Source organism: Miscanthus floridulus, chromosome 1, assembly GCF_019320115.1.
Source record: "Miscanthus floridulus cultivar M001 chromosome 1, ASM1932011v1, whole genome shotgun sequence".
Lineage (NCBI taxonomy): Eukaryota > Viridiplantae > Streptophyta > Magnoliopsida > Poales > Poaceae > Miscanthus > Miscanthus floridulus.
In genome coordinates this window covers 139265670-139285135 of record NC_089580.1, presented here as the reverse complement: position 1 = coordinate 139285135, position 19466 = coordinate 139265670, and the positions used below count along the sequence as shown (strand labels likewise).

The 19466-nt window shown below is 44.1% G+C and overlaps 3 protein-coding genes across 3 annotated transcripts; 1 reads left to right on the top strand and 2 right to left on the bottom strand.

Moving 5' to 3' along the window:
- The first annotated feature begins 4904 nt into the window (after positions 1 to 4904).
- On the top strand, positions 4905 to 6958 carry LOC136495392 (small ribosomal subunit protein uS8my-like). The gene is made up of 3 exons (XM_066491333.1): positions 4905 to 5169; positions 5779 to 5939; positions 6382 to 6958. The coding sequence occupies exons 1-3, from the start codon at positions 5040 to 5042 to the stop codon at positions 6478 to 6480; spliced, it is 390 nt and encodes a 129-aa protein (XP_066347430.1). The 5' UTR covers positions 4905 to 5039; the 3' UTR covers positions 6481 to 6958.
- Positions 6959 to 9212: 2254 nt separating this feature from the next.
- Positions 9213 to 10824, bottom strand: LOC136464175 (elongation factor 1-delta 2-like). Its single transcript, XM_066463135.1, has 6 exons — positions 10739 to 10824; positions 10520 to 10636; positions 10351 to 10432; positions 10039 to 10156; positions 9602 to 9721; positions 9213 to 9481 (listed from the first exon to the last, which is right to left on the bottom strand). Exons 1-6 carry the CDS (start codon positions 10822 to 10824, stop codon positions 9213 to 9215), a joined length of 792 nt encoding a protein of 263 aa, XP_066319232.1.
- A 6400-nt stretch (positions 10825 to 17224) lies between these two features.
- LOC136495382 (SPX domain-containing protein 5-like) lies at positions 17225 to 18493 on the bottom strand. The gene has a single exon (XM_066491326.1). The coding sequence runs from the start codon at positions 18311 to 18313 to the stop codon at positions 17561 to 17563; it is 753 nt and encodes a 250-aa protein (XP_066347423.1). The 5' UTR covers positions 18314 to 18493; the 3' UTR covers positions 17225 to 17560.
- Positions 18494 to 19466: the final 973 nt, after the last annotated feature.

Here is a 19466-nt window from a genome sequence, read left to right as displayed (position 1 = left end):
AGCAGATTATATATAACAGATGACGGACAATCCTCAAATGACATCCCTGCTGCGCTGCTTCTCCCTCTTTAGGGGACCACTGACCGCCATGGTGATTAAGGCCCTCACAGCACTATGCGGCCTGAAGAACTCCGCGGCCACCTTACTTCACCCCGCTTAGACTGTGTCCAAGAAGGTACCTATATGGACATCCAAACCCAAAATGGATAGCAAGAGACCTAAAATCAGCCTCCAATAGAGTATCTATACGGAAGACCTATTTTGGATTGCCTGAGAGGCACAACCCAAATATGGGCACCCTCTCTCCTAGAAACCCATTTGTAGAAAAGATTCTATTTTGGGTCTTGTTGTTGGAGAAGATGCCGAATAGGTATTGAATCTTTTGCCTATAGCGTTATCCAAAGGACGAATGGGTCTTGTATTTTGGGTGTTTGAAGATGGCCTTACTAGTGCTTGTCAGGGCTCATCTCCAACTTTTATGGCACAAAGAAACTGTAGAATTCTAAACTGGAATGTGCGGGGGCTGAATGATGGTGCGAGGCACGACTCAGTTAGTGAGCTCGTCCGTGACATCTGCTCTACTATAATCTGTCTAAAAGAGACAAAACTTGAGGTGATTGATGACAATGTGGTAAGGCACACCTTAGGCCAGCAGTTTGTGAATAACTACGCTGTCTTGCCGACCGTCCAAACCAGAGGAGGGATACTGCTGGCTGTGGCTGAAAACTTCTTTGCCCTTTCCAATATACACCTCACAACACATGCTATCACGGCAATGGTTTCCATGAGAGTTGATGACACAAAATGGCAAATCACGTTGGTATATGGACCACAGGGAGATAATGCGAAGCTCCAATTTCTACAGGAACTAAAGAGCATTCCACGTCCTGACCATGGAAGATGGCTAATCCTTAGAGACTTCAACCTCATTTATCAAGCCGAGGATAAAAATAACACAAACCTTAACAGGCGCTTGATGGGGTCCTTCAAAGCAGCGATCGACATCTTGTTAGATTCGTCTGAACGGGCGGCGCTATACCTGGAGCAATGAGCAGGACACGCCAACTCTCACCAGGATAGATAGGCTCTTCTGCACAACTGAATGGGAGCTGCTATTCCCGTCATGCTTCTTACACTCGCTGCCATCTCTTATGTCAGACCACACACCTCTTCTCTTGCAGGGAGAGATGCAACAGCATCATAATGCGTGCTTTCGCTTCGAAAATTTCTGCACAAAAATGGAGGGGTTCCAGGAGTTAGTTCATGGCATCTGGAACAAACCCGTGGCATCGATCCAACCTCTCAAACGGCTACACATTAAATTATCCCGGGTCACAAAGGGCATCAAACGGTAGCGAAAAGAGAAAATAAGCGATACAAGGCTGCAGCTAGCATTAGTAAAAGAAATCCTCCTGCAACTTGAGGCCGTACAGGAGTACAGATCCCTGTCTCAGGAGGAACTACAGCTCAGGTGACAGCTAAAAATTCATAGTATGGGCCATGCAGCAATAGAGAAATCCAGAATGAGGCAAAAATCCTGCCCCTCACCAACATCAAATGTGGCGACGCCAACACCAAACTATTCCATATTTGTGCGAGTTCAAGAGCCAGGAAAAACTACATCCAGTGCCTGCAAAGTGACAATGGGATTGCCCTCACGCACAAAGACAAAGAGGAGGTAATCGGCGACTACTTCTGGAACCACCTAGGCACCGTGGTCCCAGCCCCCTTCACCGAAGTTGAGATCAAGGAAACCATCCACTCCATGCCGGGAGACAAGGCTCCAGGCCCGGATGGCTTCACGGGGGCCTTTTTCAAATCATGCTGGGAAATCATCAAGTCCGATGTAGTGGCGGCTATCAATGCCCTCTTCGTGATGAGTTCAGAGGGCTTTGACCTCCTTAACTTAGCCAACATCATCCTCCTCCCCAAGAAGCCTAACGCAAGGCGGGTCACGGACTACAGACCTATTAGCTTGATCCACAGTATCGCCAAGCTCTTTTCCAAAATCCTTGCAAATAGGCTGGCACCGTTACTGGACTCCCTAGTGTCAAAATGTCAGAGTGCCTTCATAAAAAAAAGAAGCATACATGATAATTTCCTCTACATCTAGAACACTATGAAGTGCCTGCACAGGTCCAAAACCCCGACACTTTTCATGAAGCTTGACATCCAGAAAGCTTTCGACACGGTCAGCTGGAGCTACTTGCTTGAGGTGCTGCAAGCTCTCGAGTTTGGGCCTCGCTGGCGCGAGTGGGTCTCCATCTTATTCCGCACAGCAGCCTCCAGAGCCTTGCTAAATGGCGTGCCTGGAGGAAAATTTTGCCACACCAGAGGGGTGCGCCAGGGTGATCCGCTATCACCTATTCTCTTCATTTAGCCATGGACCCATTGCAACGATTGTTGGACCTTGCCACCAGCCACAACATCCTCACGCAACTATTGCCTCTTGTTGCGGCAAAGTGGAGAACGTCCATGTATACTGATGATGCTGCAATCTTCGTAAACCCAAAAAAAGGACATCGACGCGTCAAGATCATTCTTGAGACATTCGGGAAGGTGTCTGGGCTGTGCATAAACATCGATAAAAGCTCCGTCCACCCGATTAGATGTGAAGATATCAACCTTGATCATGTTCTCTCATCCTTTTCGGGGACCAGAGACACCTTTCCGTGCCGCTACCTTGGTCTACAGCTGCACTACAGGCCACTGCGTAAAATACACGTGCAACCTCTCATCGAGCGAATCGGCCAAAGATTACCGCCCTAGAAGAGCAAGTTGCTAAACAAAGCAGGATGCTTAACGCTGGTCACTTCGGTCCTATCGTCTATGCCTACCTACTAATCCACTGTCTTCCCACTTGCTGCCTCGACCAAAAAACAGATTGACAGAATCCATAGGTCATTCCTGTGGAAGGGGGAAGAGAACGCAAATGGAGGTCACTGCCCTGTCAACTGGTCGACAGTGTCAAAACCAAAAGAGCTTGGTGGCCTTGGGGTCCCAGACTTGGAGAAATTTGGGAGAGCGTTGCGATTGTGTTGGCTGTGGCAGGACTGGACAGATCCCTCCAAACCTTGGGCTGGTATGGACTTGCCTTGTAAACCAGCGGATAGACTCCTCTTCAATGCCTCAACCATCTTCATGGTCAGGGACGGTAAGAAAGCACAGTTCTGGCATCATAGTTGGCTGGACGGTGAAGCTCCCAAAAACCATGCGCCACACCTCTTTGAACTTGTTAAGAGGGAAAACAGAACCATCCAACAAGAGCTCCACGATAACAGTTGGATTCGCTTGCTCAGAGGCAGGATCACAACAGCCACTCACTTAGAGGAATTCGTCTCACTGTGGCTCAGGGTATAGAGCATCCAACTGCAGCCTGGAATACGGGACTCCATTGTTTGGAAGTGGTCAACAGATGGTTGTTACTCGACCTAATCAGCATACCGCATACAATTCCAAGGATCCTACCGCAGATTTTGTCCGGATCTTATTTGGAAGGCACATGCCAAAAACAAATGCAAAGTCTTCACTTGGATTCTTATACAAAACAAGATCCTAATGGCAGACAACTTGCAGCTAAGAAATTGGCCACACCAAGACCATTGCGTGTTGTGCAACGGACCACTAGAAACGGTCCTTCACTTGTGCCTGTTGTGCCCCCTAGCCATAGAAGTTTGGCGCCTTGTGCTGGGGTGGGAACACTTTGATGTGGACTTAATTCGGCTTCAGGTGCAGCCATCTAGCATAAGGGCGTGGTGGGAAGAGGGGGCGGCCAACATCCCAAGGCAGAGACGTAGACACTTCAACGGGGTGGTCATCTACGTAATGTGGAACATTTGGAAGGAAAGAAACAGAAGGATTTTTCAAAATTTGGTGATGGATGTTCGGCAGGTATCCTTCAAAACCAAAGAGGACATCGACCTATACTCTAGGGTCTTCAACAACCTGACTTAGATCTTGTATCTATCCCCCAGAACGTGTGCGCTGTGTGCTTTACTTTACTCTGTGTGCCCTTTGGGGGTATTTGTGCCGATGGCACTTTCTATACATAAAACTCTCTTTCCTTCCTTAATTGAGAGGCAATGCTCTTGCCATGTTCATTCAAAAAAAAAGATTGGCTATTGGCAACTCCAGAACCAAGCAGTACACAGCTACCGTGCCTACTGCTAGGAACTATTTAAACCACTAAGGATTGGCAAGATTGGCGATTCAATTGGACATGACAAACACAAATACACAATCCACTAGCACATACAAATGCATAAGAGAAGTCCAGTGGAGTAAATTATTTATTCCAAGGGAAAATGTTCATAATGTGCATAATGCATAGCGAAGTACTTCAAGAGGAAACATGCAGAACAAAATGATGAGGCCCCAATACAACTATAAGATAACAGTAATACCAGTCAGCTTTCTCCAAAGGCTGGCGATCAGCATGTCTATAGGCCAATTTGGCCAAACTAGTTATCCACCAAAAAGAAGGGGGTATCAGGTTTCAGCTCCCAAGTCCCAGAACTCATATACCAACGGCTTTAATGTTGCTTGAATCAGCTAGTTCCATTTAGCTAATAGGACTAATAGTTTGACGAAGGGATCAAACATGACTTGAACAACACCATTTTAAAAAGGCTGAGAATGGTAAGGGAAGGCAGAGTATGAAAGTTAAACTCGTTTGCAGAAGATAAGAAAATTTTAATTTTGTAGTGTCAAATAAAAAAGCACAACTTTTTTTAATTATTAATGGCGAATTCTCTTTTACAGCAACGAGGACACACGGACCGTGAACAAGAAGATCCATTTGGGCGCTTCACGGCTGCTCCGGCCCAAACATGGCGCATGGGCTTGGCCTGCCTAGAGCGCTCGGCCCATGTTTAGGAGTGCATGCGCGCAGCGTGCCCTCAGTTTGTCGCCTCTTCCTAATCCATCGCGAGCGCCGGCGGCGGCCGGCGGGTAGTGCTACTGCTAGGGGAGAGGAAGCGGAAAGGGCGGCGGCGCCGGCGCAGCGGTCAGGGAGTGGAGATCCAACCTCGGCACTCGCGATGGGGCGGCGGATCCTCAACGACGCTCTGCGCACGATGGTCAACGCAGACCGGCGGGGGAATGCGACGGCGCTTCTCCAGCCCATCTCCGGCGTCATGGTCTCCTTCCTCAACATCATGAAGCACCGAGGTAGTATTCCGCCTCTTACTAGGTAGCAGCCACAACCTCCTCCCTTACCAGCTAGCATGCTGCCGCATCTCCCTTTCCCAATCTCATCTCGTCGTCCGATTTACCCAAGAACCACACCAGGCTTTGATGCCGCTTCTAAGTCGTTAATAACAAAGTAATCAATCCATTTCTAGGAGGAGCACATGTAATGGTGACTTGCGAGTGACGTGCTGCTAGGTGGTTTAAGGCAAAAAAGGAATTGATCCCCTCATGTTGACATCGAAGTTTGCTTCTTCAGTACTGTGTGCTCCAGTGCGTGGGTTGGCAAACAGCTTTACGCAGGTCAAGGCAACAGCGCACATTCACCAGATGTTAACAAGTCTATTTTCCACCAAGCATTCCTGACATTCGAATTAGCGTTTTGCCTTACTTCATTTGTCAACAGAGCTTTCAGCTTAATGAGCACAAATTGACATCGAGTAGCTGGATGCTTTCCCCCCACTTTTAATGGCTTATGCATGCTTCCTGCAAGTTGATTTTCTAAAATTTTGCATCTAGACAGTATTCTTTTAGCTGTACAGTTTGTTGGTCTAAACAAATGTGCTTATGAATTCTGTTGATGCTTTGCAGGGTATATCAAAAACTTCAAGGTCACTGATCCGCATAGAGTTGGAAAAATTAATGTGGAGCTTCATGGACGTATTAAAGATTGCAAAGCTCTTACGTACAGGCAAGACCTCAGAGCTAAGGAAATAGAACAATACAGAGTTCGGATGCTCCCAACACGGCAGGTATATTTTATTGGCTTCCTCGAAAAAGTACTACAATCTCAGTTTCAGTTTTGACTTGGAAGTTGGGCAAAAGCACATAATCTGATAATGTCATGTCAGACAACTAACTGATATGGCTGCCTATTGTACATGCTGTTTTTTATTCTTCATGCAATATGCTATCCAGTATGCTTGGTTTGCATATAGTCCTGTCGTGTCCCTTGGGATGATTATATCCTCACAGTTTAGTTTAAGAACTAGAGCATACTCCATTCAGATTTTCCTCACCTGTTCCCATACAATGTGCTGTACAGTTGGGTAGGTGTGTATATAAACCTATACTTATCCCTTGGACCTTTATGTCCATTCAGTTTAGCTTTAGATCTGGAGCATACATTTGACATGTAGTCAGCATGGTATCACTAACACATATCCTGTTTATTTGGTCTGATTTTCTTTGCAGTGGGGCTATGTTGTGATTACTACTCCGAATGGTGTTTTGGATCATGAGGAAGCAATCAGGCAGAACGTGGGTGGGCAGGTCCTTGGTTATTTCCATTGATTGAAAAGGAGCACTGTTCTCTAGTCCTGAATGAGGCAACGGGTTGTGCCCATCTGGTATTACACTGTTGTTATTACTGAACCCATTCTGTTTGCATTTGGGAGCTGTTTTGCTTTCGTTCATGGTCATGCAAGAAATGAAATAACATGTCAAAAGTACGGCTCACAGCACTAGGAAAATTGTTAAACAGAAACACTGTAAGTTTCTTTTGAACGATTTCTAGTCAATCTGTTCTGCATCACATATTCAGAGATAGAAGGGTGTTGCTAAATTGAGATTCTATGATCCTGCTACGAAAGCATGGCTCAGTCCTTGTCAAGTTGTCATGATAACTTTTCTGAGACCTTTCCTGTAGGGAGGGTTGAGCACACATTGGTAGTTTGGTCAGTGCCTGAGCTGTGTTTCAGATCTTATTTGCAGCACTGCTTGTAGCCCCTTTTTGTTGAGAAAAATAATGTTGATTGATCTGTTTGATGAATGGCGAATGTGATGGATGTCTGAAAGAAACCAATGTCGCTGGTTTTGTGGAGTAGCTGTAAATGTGTTCAATGTATTGGCTGGGATGCCATGTGAATGTGTTGTCTGGATATGAACTTGCCATTCTTGGTGTGATGCTGTGCACTGCATGCTGGAGATGTTTGCCCCTGGGAATATGCCACAGTTGTGGTGCTATTCAGTACCAAAGATGTTTCCATGAATTTGTGTGGTTACCACTTACCAGATATATGATATGCTGTGGATTGATCTTAATAATAAAATAAATTGTCCGCATGTAACTTGGGGGACTTTTTTCACCTCCGGAGGAACTGAAGTTGCACCTTCAAAAATTACCCAGGTTGAATACTGGTGTCCTTTTTGGCTAACATTTCTATCTAGAGTTGAGAAAGGGACATACGTGCTGCTTGAAGAAACCAGGCAACAAGCGCCTAGATTTGTAGAAATTATATAATAACCTACATTCTAGTCAATGGAAACTCAAAAGTAACTCGTTAGACCACATTGTACCATTAACTCAGTCATTACGTTCTCTGGTCAGGCTCCTCTGGCTCCAGCTTCATGCTAATGTACCGATCGGACTCCAGTTCATTTCACGATAGAGAGAAAAGACTCCTATGAGCTAAAGGAAGTTTGCCAAATATACCCGTATACTTGCTCCTTGTCTGAGAAATAGGACTGTTTCTCATGATTGTCAAGATTTATCAGGATAAGTTTGTTTAAAAACCCTGTGTGTACAACTCTAATGTCTGTAACTGCTTATTACAAACCTTTTGTGCTGTTGAGCAAATTTTTTTTTTAAAAAAAGTGAAACCAATGGGCAGCAAGCAGCAGTGCAGGCGTGGAGGACATGCTGCTCACAGGTATGCTGCCTACAGACGACCTAGCAACCATTGTAAGAACTATAAAAAAAACCAAATTATACATGGGTTGTACATTTCTTATAGACCTAGTGCCAAATTATCACCCAAAAATGCAATAAAGATTTCTAAACTAAGCTCCCAAGTTAACATCGGCTCTGAAGGCTTCCAAAAACATACATAACTCCAGCAATGTTCCACAAAAAATCCAAACAAATCATCTTTCAGGCAACAAATGAAGTCATTTTACAGAAACCAGTCAAAAGGCAAAACACATATAATTGCTGGTATCATGAGCAGTGCAGAACAAGGTACTCCACTCAACTTTGGTTCCTTCATGATCCAGTTTTCTGCAACAAAATCAGCTCATTAGTATTCCTGCTGAAGTCCAAAGCTAGATTCAGATAGAATATCAGTGGTGGTTCTTGTCGTAAATTCATAAAAGTAGAGCAAAGGATATGTAAGTCAACCTAATAAACCCCGCAGATGCTATTGTATTATATGAGATCAGTAACAAAGAAACTAAGGCAGCATACAGAACAGAAAAAGAGATTGGTCAGGTTAAAAAAAGAAAAAGAGATTGGCTATGGGTAGCTCCAGAACCAAGCAGCACACAACTACCGTGCCTACTGCTAGGAACTGTTTTTACCACTGAGGATTGGCAATATTGATGAGTCAACTGGAGAAGACAAACACAAATACACAATCCACTAGAGTCTAGAACACACAAATGCATTAAGAACAGTCCATTGGAGTACATTATTTATTCCAAGGGAAAACGTTCATGATGTGCATACAGCCTAGCGAAGTACTTCAAGAAACAAAATGCAAAACAAAATGATGACTGAGGCCCCGGTACAACTGTAAGATCTTAACAGTAGTACCAATCAGCTTTCTCCAAAGGTTGGCTATCAGCATGTCTACTGGCCACTTTGGCCAAACTAGTAATCCACCAGAAAGAAAAGGGGAGCATGTGGTTTCAGATCACAAGTCCCAGAACTCATATACCAATGGGCATTAATGCTACTTGAATCAGCTTCAACTTATGGACTTCTTAAAGCTTAGAAATACATGTGGGAGGTTATGTGGAACTGTCACTGAATGTTTAAGGCCCATTCAAACCAGAACAGCGAAAAGAAAGATTCAAGCCAAAGACATGGGGCTCCTGGACCTTGGAAACAGAAGCTAACGTACAAAGAAGCCTCTAACAAATATCTTCTTGGTTAAGTGGAGAAGAGTTCAAATTTGAGAAAACACACAAACAAGCCCAAACTGAATCTAAAGCTAGGACAAATATGCTCCTAAACTACTGGTTGTGTGAGTTTATTCAGTTCGCAGCCATATAAATTGTCAGGAAACAACACAATTCATAGTAAACTACTGGTCTGTATCTGAATAATAATAATGACTGTCATAAAAGGCTAAAATAAGTAATGAAACAGGGTGCCTCATTCTAGACACAAACAATGTCCAAGACAACTTACAGATTTTGTTGAAGGCCACAATGTCACAGCTCTGGATGTACTCATTGGCAGGTTCAGTGCAGAGATGATCCTCTATCAGACTGTCGACAGAAACAAGGTCATCCACAATGGTCATCATAATTTGCATCTTCTTGATGCCATATCCAACTGGAACAAGTTTTGCTACAAAGGATGGGATCTCAAGTTTAGAAAAAAAACAAATTTAAGAAGACATGAGAAGTTTCGTTAGCACTTAGCACTTCTTTGAAAAGTAGAATATCATGGAAGAAAAGAGTGGCATACATGCACCCCAGAGCAGTCCCTCCATCTTCACACTCCTAACAGTAACAGCTTCCTCTAGCTTTTGCATGTCAGTTTCATCATCCCATGGCTTCACATCCAGAAGAACTGACGACTTCCCAGCTAAAATAAGAAAAGGTCACAGTTAGCAATAGAATTTCTCAGATCATATAACCTAACTTCAACGATTTCCTTAATGGCCAAATGAGCATATATGCAACTGAATGCAATAAAAACATTCATTAAATGATATGAGGGTGCAAATTTGGCTAAAAAGTTTGCTGGTTTTGCATCCCACTGCATGAAGTTTTAGAGATACTAATTATAATTAGGGATCACAATGCCACAGGCCAATACCTTCCTTATTCTAGATCTTTTCAATGTAACTTTTTAAATAAGTCATACTGGGCGGGGAACCAGATAAATAAGGACAGACATACACTCTTTCTTCTTGCCAGAAGCCTTAACAGCTGCTGCGCGTGCTTCCGCTGCTGCATGCTCTTCTTTGGTCTCCTCACCAAATAGGTCAACATCACCATCTTCATCAACCGACCGTGCCTGAAATTACAGCCTGCTTCAGATAGGGGAGATGGAAATAACAATTTTTCATATATGTGATAAATTGTTACATAGTAACCATATCAAATTGCTCATTGTCCGTATCACAAAATTGTCTGTCAATTCAGTATAGAGCCTGAAAACAAACAATTATTTTGACCACCAAAACAATAGATATATAGCCGTTTTGTAACCTTTTGTTCAGCAACTCTGGGAGCTGAAGACACAGAACAAGTTGCCTCAACCTTGACACCCTCACCCTCTGCAGTGATTCCACTGCGTATCAAATAAGTGAACCCTTAAGCACAGGACAGAAGAAATGAAACTGTGGGTCTGGATATCAACGGTAGCTCAAGTACACACCTGGACCTTAGGAGAGCGCTGATATGATCATACCACCTTGTAACATTGACATAGCTTGATGGAGGAGCAGATGTAAGTGCAGTGAAGACAGCCATGTCATCCTTTGAAGCTTGGTACCTAAAGCACGTGAGATATAATAGAATGCAAGCCCAAAGCCCAATTGAGGCAAATATGACAAATCCAACAATGACTGATCAACACGCATTATAAATCACATACCCAGTCATGTAACTGCGGGTGAGAACGTAGTCATTAAGCTTTTGGAGGCCTGCCTCGGAGTTGACATTTGACAGAGCTACTGTCATCTTGCATCTATAATGTACCACGTGTTCTGTACTTCTGTAGGAATGGAGAAGAAAAATACCTAAGAATAAGTGACCAAATGACTGTATAAAGTCATTTGCAACACCACAAGATCAACTAGGTCGACCATCATAGTAAAAAACAAGCAAACAGGCTGTTTTGAAAATAAGTTGTATCGTGTAATTAAAATATGTTGTATCGTGTAATCATATATGTAGGAACTTCAAAAGAATCAGTAACTACTAAAAGAAACCGGAAAGTGGTCCAAATTTCTTGCCCACTACTGCGACGCATGAGAAATTCAAGGACCAGCACCTGAAGCGAAATTCGGTAAGGTGAGATCATCTTCTAACTAAGCCGTACAAGTAAAGAATAACATGCCGCGTTGAGACGAATGTTACGAGAGATGTTGCATGGCTTGCCATCAGGCAGCGAAGGACGTCGGTCGATGGGATAGGAGGCTGCACTGGAGACAGGAGGCGGGGTCGAGGGGAGGTAATGACGAAGACCGAGCGAATCAGACAAGGCTGCGGCTGAACTGAAGCTCTGTGTTAGTTAGGGTTGTGAAATAGAACTTCTCGTTAAGGGCCATCCTTAGGCAGTTAGGCTGAAGGATGCGCCTTGACATCTCTGCCCATTCATGAGTTTGTTCAGTCACTTAGGCTTACACACACTTGTTTTCTACCTTCATCTATATCTATACCTAATATTAAAGAGCTAAGATTTCATTCTATTTATTTTCGTCCACCTTCTCCTAACTACATGGACAGTGGAGAGTTTCTTCTGTTTCTTTTTTTACTTGATCTTGACTCATGATCTATACTCATATGCGTAAGAACAACTTGCGTCTAGTGATGATGGATAGAGAGGATCCGATTCCAATACGTATTGGGTCTCACCCTCCGTATCTTGTATATAACCTAGATTCACGAGTCACGCTCACACAAGTTAGAACATCTCGTATGTAGTGATGACATAGAGTCCGATTCATATACATATTGGGTTATGTTCAACGCACGGGCACGTTTGGTAGTCCATATCTATAATCTATAATTTTTTCTATAATAAAGAGACAAAATTTTAGTCTATTTTTTTGTCCATCCATTTTCTTGGTCACCTCTCTCAGACCCTCACGTGAAGAAGAATACAACGCGACCATGGGCACGCACGAGTTGGGCTGCCAATATGCACGCGACGACGACACCAAGCATGCTGACAAGATTGTCAGATAAGCTGAGCAGATTCAACTGCGGATTCTCGCCGTCGGTGATAATGCCGCCACCGCACCACGACGATGAAACTGCATCAGGGGCTCGTAGGTTTGCTGTCCATGTTGGTTTCAGCTCTGCCCTCCAGCTCTCCCACCATAGAAACGACGAATCATTATCATCATCATCATCATCATACGCGTCGTCGAGCACATGTATCGCCGCGCCACCGCTGACGAAATGCTGGAGGATCCAACGGCGGAGGACAAGAGGTCGAATCTCCCATGCGTCGTGTTCCCATCGCATCACGGGTACATGGCCTTCTCCCTCGCCAAGGACCGCATGCATGACGACGTCTGGCTGCGCCCGGTCACAGGACGCCACGTCGTGCCATCCCGTAAGTCGGAGGTGCTCGCCATGGACCATGTCGTCTAATTTCAGGCACCCGTCCCGTCTCGTCGACCCATTCACCAGCGAGTCTGCGCCGCTCCCGAACCTGCCCGTCCAACTCTGGTACAAGCAAGGAGCCATCGTCGTTGTGTGAGCCCGAGGCACCGTGCGTGCAGGGGCGCCGCCCACCGACGACGGCTTCACGTGGGACCGGTCCCTGCACGGCGTCGTGATCGCGCGGGGCGATACGTGTTTTGCTGCGAGGGCGGCAGCGTGTGGATGACACTGTACCGGTCGACGACCGTGTATGAGGCAAAAAGTAAAATTTCTCTCCTCTAAAACCTTCATTTGTTGCCCAATACAGCCCCAACCGAATGCACATGTCCGTGTCCCAGCCTCCGAGTTTGTGTCCAGAACCAGAACCAGAACCAAAACCAATTCCAAATCACGGAGAAAAAAAATAGCATATATACGTAGTAAAAATCTGAGGCACATACACAACGTTGGATGAATAAATTTCCAAACAACACATATCACGTCTAAACAACAAGAATCCAGAGTCCGGATCTATCACGGATACATCGGTATATTAGGACGAGAAAATAAAGAAAGAAAGCTTAAACATCGGTTAAACATTTTTGTTTTATCACGCCCATCATGGGGAAATTAAACCGAAACACCTATTATCACCCAAGCAAACAGCGCTGCATATCTCCAATAATAGACAATCTATCCTTTCACACATGAGAACAAAAAATTAGTGCCAGGTGAAAACAACGATCCAAGAAAGAATAGAGAGGGACAGACATGGAATTCAACTACGCCACCCACGGGCTATCGTGTGGAGTTACCGCATGTAGGCTACCCTGTGACATGCAGTGCGTCGACAGAGACTTTAATTCTAGAACATATGAAAACCCGTTGCAACGCATGGGCATGTGTTCTAGTAAAATGATAATGACAAACTGATCTCGTCCCCAGTGCATCTCCAAGAATCCACCTAAAATCTTTTATGATTGATAGAAAAACTAAATAATTTTATTTTCCTACATAGGGTTACCGGAAACAAAAATATTCTTCAAAAACATTTACCCTAATTCTCAACCTCATCTTTCTTGAGATACGCTAGATAAGGAAGTGACTCAAATTTGAGGTAGAAGAAAACAATTTAGGGGTCATTAACTTTAGGTTATATATGAGTATAGTTGGAGGAGATTTTCTGTGTATAATTTCATTTTTAAAATTAGAATATTGCATGAGGCACTCTTGGAGATGCTCAAGCTGACAACATAAAGCATCAAGAAGAAGCAGGTGATCTAACTACTAATGTGAGCCGGTGATCTAATTGCTAATGTTCTAAATGGCTTTAGAAAAAAACTAAGACCCTATTTGTTTGGTTTTTTACTAGCTCCTGCATGACTTCTGAATTAAATACTCCCTCCATCTTGAAATATAAGGGATCTAGAGTTCAACATTTGTACCAAATTATAAGGAATTCTAGGTGAACAAACACTCCAAAATACTACATTTACATGCATACCTACCATTAATGTCTATCACCAACCCGAATACAGTAATCAGTGAGAGTTATATGTGTCATTTTTCTTACCACATAATATGTCCTAAAATTACTTGGATACCTTATATTTCAGGAAGGGGGAGTAGCAATCAATAAAAATCATTGTTTTTAAGAAGTAGGTTCAAAAACTACCTATATTTATTTGTAAAAAGGAGTAGTGATATTAAAATTGGTTTATATTGAACGCACATTTCCATAGATTTTGTGAGAATCTAGTTTCTTGGGTATTTTAGGATTTCATATTCGCCTTCTCCTTGTTGGTTCCTATATTTGTTCCCTAGGCTCTTATATTGACCATTTGAGTCTTCCTTCTAAGTCTTGTACTCGTGCTCATTGGTCCAATATTCTTCCTCTCTTGGATTCGCTATTATTCTTCTAGAGTCTTCTTGTATCTGAATTATCTAAATTTAACAATTCTTGAACAATTTTTATGTTTATTTTGTATTGTGGATTGTTAAAATAAGCAAAAATAGTATTTATACGTAAAACACCCATAAAAGGGTATTTCAATGGGATATTGGCTCTTTCTCTTGTTCTTGATGGTATTATATTGGAACGACAAAGACACAAGCTTGAGCAAGCAAGCAACTTTTAACAATTCGGGGACATGAGATTCTAACAATCTAGCAATCCATCTGCCACCAAGTTACAGTAGATCATCAATCACTAAAACACCAAAATACCTATTGGATATTTGGGAAAATTGATTATCTTTACCATGAAACTACCCCACACCCAAGCCAAACCTAGGTTCTAGTGATAAGGGCAAGCAAGACTAGAAATCATCTAGTTGGGGATGGTAGCGGGTTGAGTAGGGTGCGGGTAGAGTAAATACCTACCATCACCAATTTGTTAATGGGTAACACCCGTACCCACACCCGCGGGCATTTGTAATTCACTTGGATTTCCATCAAAATAGATCGAACCCCTTGCACTTCAAGCACCAACCAATGAATCAATGTATATGCACCCACATCTATGGGTAGAATTTTATAGCCATATCAACACTGCAGGTGGAATTTTATACGCACACCAACACCGTCTGGTAGATATAATAACTACCATGGGTAGAATTGCCATCCCTACATCTAGTCCATTCACGCCGTGGGTGACGGCTCTCTCTCTCTCTCTCTCTCTAATCAATGTCATGTTTTGTTTCTCTTCCATTTCTAAATAAAATGTATTGGGGGAGCTGCATCGATCTCGCCCTCTATTTGGGGGGAGTGTTGGTGCTTTTTTTTTGTGATCACCAATTAATGGGGATGGGAAAGGAAAGCTGCTGGAGCTAATTTTTTGAGCCAACTCCACCAAATATGGCAGTTGGATTGGGGATAAGGGAGCTGCTCTAAAAGCTAAGCCATCTGCCCCGCGATTGTCAGGTGGCAGGTTAGTGCAGTGGAGCGAGATCAATTGGCCGCATATGCTCTACGTAATTCGCTGCTTTACAAAAAAGGGAACACAGGATAAGATGGGTCACTCGTAGTTATAACTAATCAATCAGGAGACGCCACTGTCTTTCTTACACTATCCATCTGTGCCAACAAGAAAAATAAGGGTTATCGCCTCGGCATAAAACATAAGCATATGCTCTTGCAGTGCCTCCTGTCTTTGTCCGCGAATAGCTCGACCATGCTTTTGCGTTTAACATATATAACAGCTTGCCTGTTCATTTGGTGAAGCTAATAATGAGAGGAGATCTCTAAAGCGCTTCTGTTTTGGTGAGAACGTGCTTACTAGTTGCAGATAGACTACATATATATTGTTTAAGGTGACTTGTGTGACCATGCATGGCACAAGCACAAAGATCTGCAAGATATTATTCTCAGTTCAAGTAGGATTTCAGATGTTAAATATGTTTTCGATCGAGGATCTAGCATCCGGATTACATATGTATTGTTAGAATTATAATCCTCAATTTTCATCTTATTTCTAATGGGCTACCTACTCTCCCAAGAGTATCTATATATAGTCCACCCTCAAATGTTTAGCAATATAAATAATTAATGCCTTACACTAATAACTTTATTCTCTATGTGGTATCACGACTTGAGATTTTAATCTTAGGATACAAACCCTACTCATAGTCCCCCCCCCCCCCCCCCCCCCCCCCCCCCCCCCCCCCGCCGCATGCCCGGCCCTCAGGAGATCAATCTCTCCATATCTGTCCATCATCTTCGATCACATGGGTTCATGCCGCAAATTAAAGCATGCATGTTGATCCACCACGCCCAATGCAAGAGAGTGTAAATTTTTATTGTTAGTTGATGGGTTCGTCTTACTCTTTGTATGTCATTATTAGTTGGTTCAGGAGCGACTGAGTGAGATCGAGGCTGAGGCATCGTACAAGCTACCTCAGGAACTGGAAGGCGGCGATGGAGATGTTGCCGGGTTCGCTCCTCTCTTGTTGACGACCGACAACAGGCGCCACTGTCTGCATTTGGTTACACCACCAAGCAAGCAGTCCTTTTCTTGGAGTAGTGCAGCATTCAAACCCACATGCTCGACCTGCCTTTTTCCACAGCGTGATCGTGGTCCCGAGCTCGATCTGCATTCAGTTCAGTTTCGGCATTTCGCGAGGAATATCCATCCAGTGCCCGTTAATAATTATTAGAGCAGCAACCATGCCCATCTCACTGTCCAATTAAGTCTGTTGTTAGGCACCTTTCTGAAAGAATGCTATTCTTGTCATCTTCCATACGAGGGAGAAAGCCAGGAAAGACGAAAGGAAGGAGCTGCAACTGCTGATCTACGACGACTCTGGTCTCGTCTCGAGATCTGGCAGGCATCTTGTTGAGAGTCCACCAGCAGTCCAGCATGCATGCATTTCTTCTTGTTCAAACAGCCCGCTACGGCACTACCTACCACCACCGCGTACACGTACGGTATATTCTGTGGATGGAGCGGCCGGATCCTACTCTTATTAGTCTTTTTGTTTTGTTTGTTTGGTGTTTCGTCACCACTCGATGCCAAGCCTGTCGGCTGGCAGAGTGGTGGCGAAACACAAAAAAAAAAAAAAAAGACTTTGAACGACACCACCGCTGAAGTGGTCACACTATTTCCGATAGGTCAACGCACCATGCATTTGTGTAACTAATGCCTGATGACAAATATATCCTATCCTATCCCAAACGAGGATCGTTATGCATGTAAGCACAGGCAGGCAGGCACCTACTACTAGTCCTAGTACTCTCCGTATTTAGTTTGTAGGTAAAAGATGGCAAAATAAGAGCAGAAAGGACACCTCATCAAAAGAAACAAAAAGGATAGTACAAATACTACAGACTGATAATTACACATCAGCCGCATAGCACTGCCACTGCGGCATTAATTTCGATCGTCGCAGAAAATTAAGGAATCCAAAACGGTAGCCTGCAATTAATTTAATTTACACCACATCAGTAAATATTATTAGCGTGGTGCGTTCTTGTATATTGCAATTGCATAGCGTAGTACTGTAGTGCCATGGATGGACCATGGTGGTGGCCATGGCGAGGGCCGACCGACAGGTACTCAGGTAGGTGATGAGCAGCAAGGAAAGCAACAGGTGAGGAGGCAGTCGATTCACTGCGTGGGGACGAGGGGCGACGCCGTCGGCGTGTTACTGACGGACTGGACGAGCCAATCAGACTCCGGCAGCGGCTGCATGGTGAGCAGCGCGGCGACGGTGTTGCGGAAGATGCTCTGCTCGGCGACGGCGACCGCCTGCCGCCGCTCGTGGAGGTCCCTGCTGGCGGCGGAGACGGCGGCGGGCGGGAAGACGGCCTCCATCATGGCCTCGCAGTCCCTGACGAGCTCGGAGATGAGGTCAGTGGTGAAGAAGGGCTGTCGCAGCACGCCCGCGATGACGGGGAGGCGGAGCCCAAACACGCCGCCCGTGCGCTTGTCGAACTTCTTGAGGATCTTGGCGAGCCCCGTGTAGTTGACGCTGCTGTAGTTGAGCAGCAGCACCATCTCGCCGTGGAAGTCCACCACCTCGCGCTGGATGCGCGCCATGGTCTCGGGCGCGGAGGCCAATCCCTCGGCCGCATCCGCCGCCCGGTGGATGCGCTCCTGGAGCTCCCTCTGCAGGATGACGAACTCCTCCTCCCGCTCCAGGAAGAAGGCGTTGAACTTGTCGATCTCGGCGTCCAGGAGCGTCAGGAAGTCGGCCTCCGCGGCCCGGGATGATGATGGCGAAGCCGATGCCGCCGGCGGGGAGGAGGAGGAGGAGACGGCGTTGACGCGGCGCTTGAGCTCCTTGTAGTTGAGGAAGTGGCTCCGCCACTCCGGCAGGCTCTCCTCGATCTGCTTCTTGAGCCGCTTGCCGAACTTCATCGGTCGCCCGGTCTTGCAAGAACTTATCTGATTTGTTTGGTCGAGATCGCAGTAGATCAATTTGATCTCTCCCTGTCTCTGTGTGTGTAATCGAATGAAAATGAGAGGAGGGTGAATCACCAGCGACGGTGAGTTAATATAGGGAGCGAGGGGAGGTGGGTGTTGGTTAGAGCGAGCAGCAGCAGAGGAGAGGAGGAGGAGGAGGGAAGGCGAGAAGCGAATATGTGGGAGCATATGCGAATGCGATGCGTTGCGTGTCTGCTGGGGACACCAACGGGTTTGGGATATATTATATTATATTAAAGACAATTCAAATAAAGATGTGTGTCATATCTCTTTGCTCCAATGGAAGGGCCACATAAAAATTTCCTATATATAGGTTTACAATCCTAGAAAAATCCTTGGTAAATCATATGTTCCAAAGGGGGCTTAGATGCCTTTAGGAAAATTACCACTTCTATGTGTTTGCCCAGCCTATTCTTTTTTTATATAAAAAACTAAAAATGATGCACATACGTTGCAACGAAAATTTACATCTCATGTCATATGTTTCAATACATTTTGGAATCAGAATCTATACTATAGTTGAACGTGTGTTATTCTAACTTGTATGAGCATCGGTCCCGAGTCCAGGTCATTGACGAGACAATAAAGCAAAAACTCTAATATGTAATCCATCACGTACTACTACTCTTAAGTAAAACTAGCTAGAATTTTTATGCTCCGAAAAGAGAGAGATGGACAAAAATCCAAAATTTAGAGAAAGAAAATTTTGCTCTTTAGTATTAGGCATATTTATAATAAAGTTCAATTACCATAAGCTACATGCAACGGTATTTGAAATCTCAAGAGGTATGTACCGTGTGTACTTAATTAAGCAAATGCTTTACAAAACGTATGCACAAAATCGTCTTTTAACGTGTTTAATGCTATAAATTTAACAATACACAAAATCAAATGTTGTCAACCTTACTGCTAGTAGACTCCTTCTGTCCATAGAAGAATGCAATTATCACTTTTTAAAGAGTCAAATGAGTTAAAGTTTGTCCAAAATCGTTACATAAAAATACTAACATTTATGATACAAAATAAGTATCATTAAATTAATTATAAAATATATTTGGTAGTAAACTATATAAATTTTTATATTATT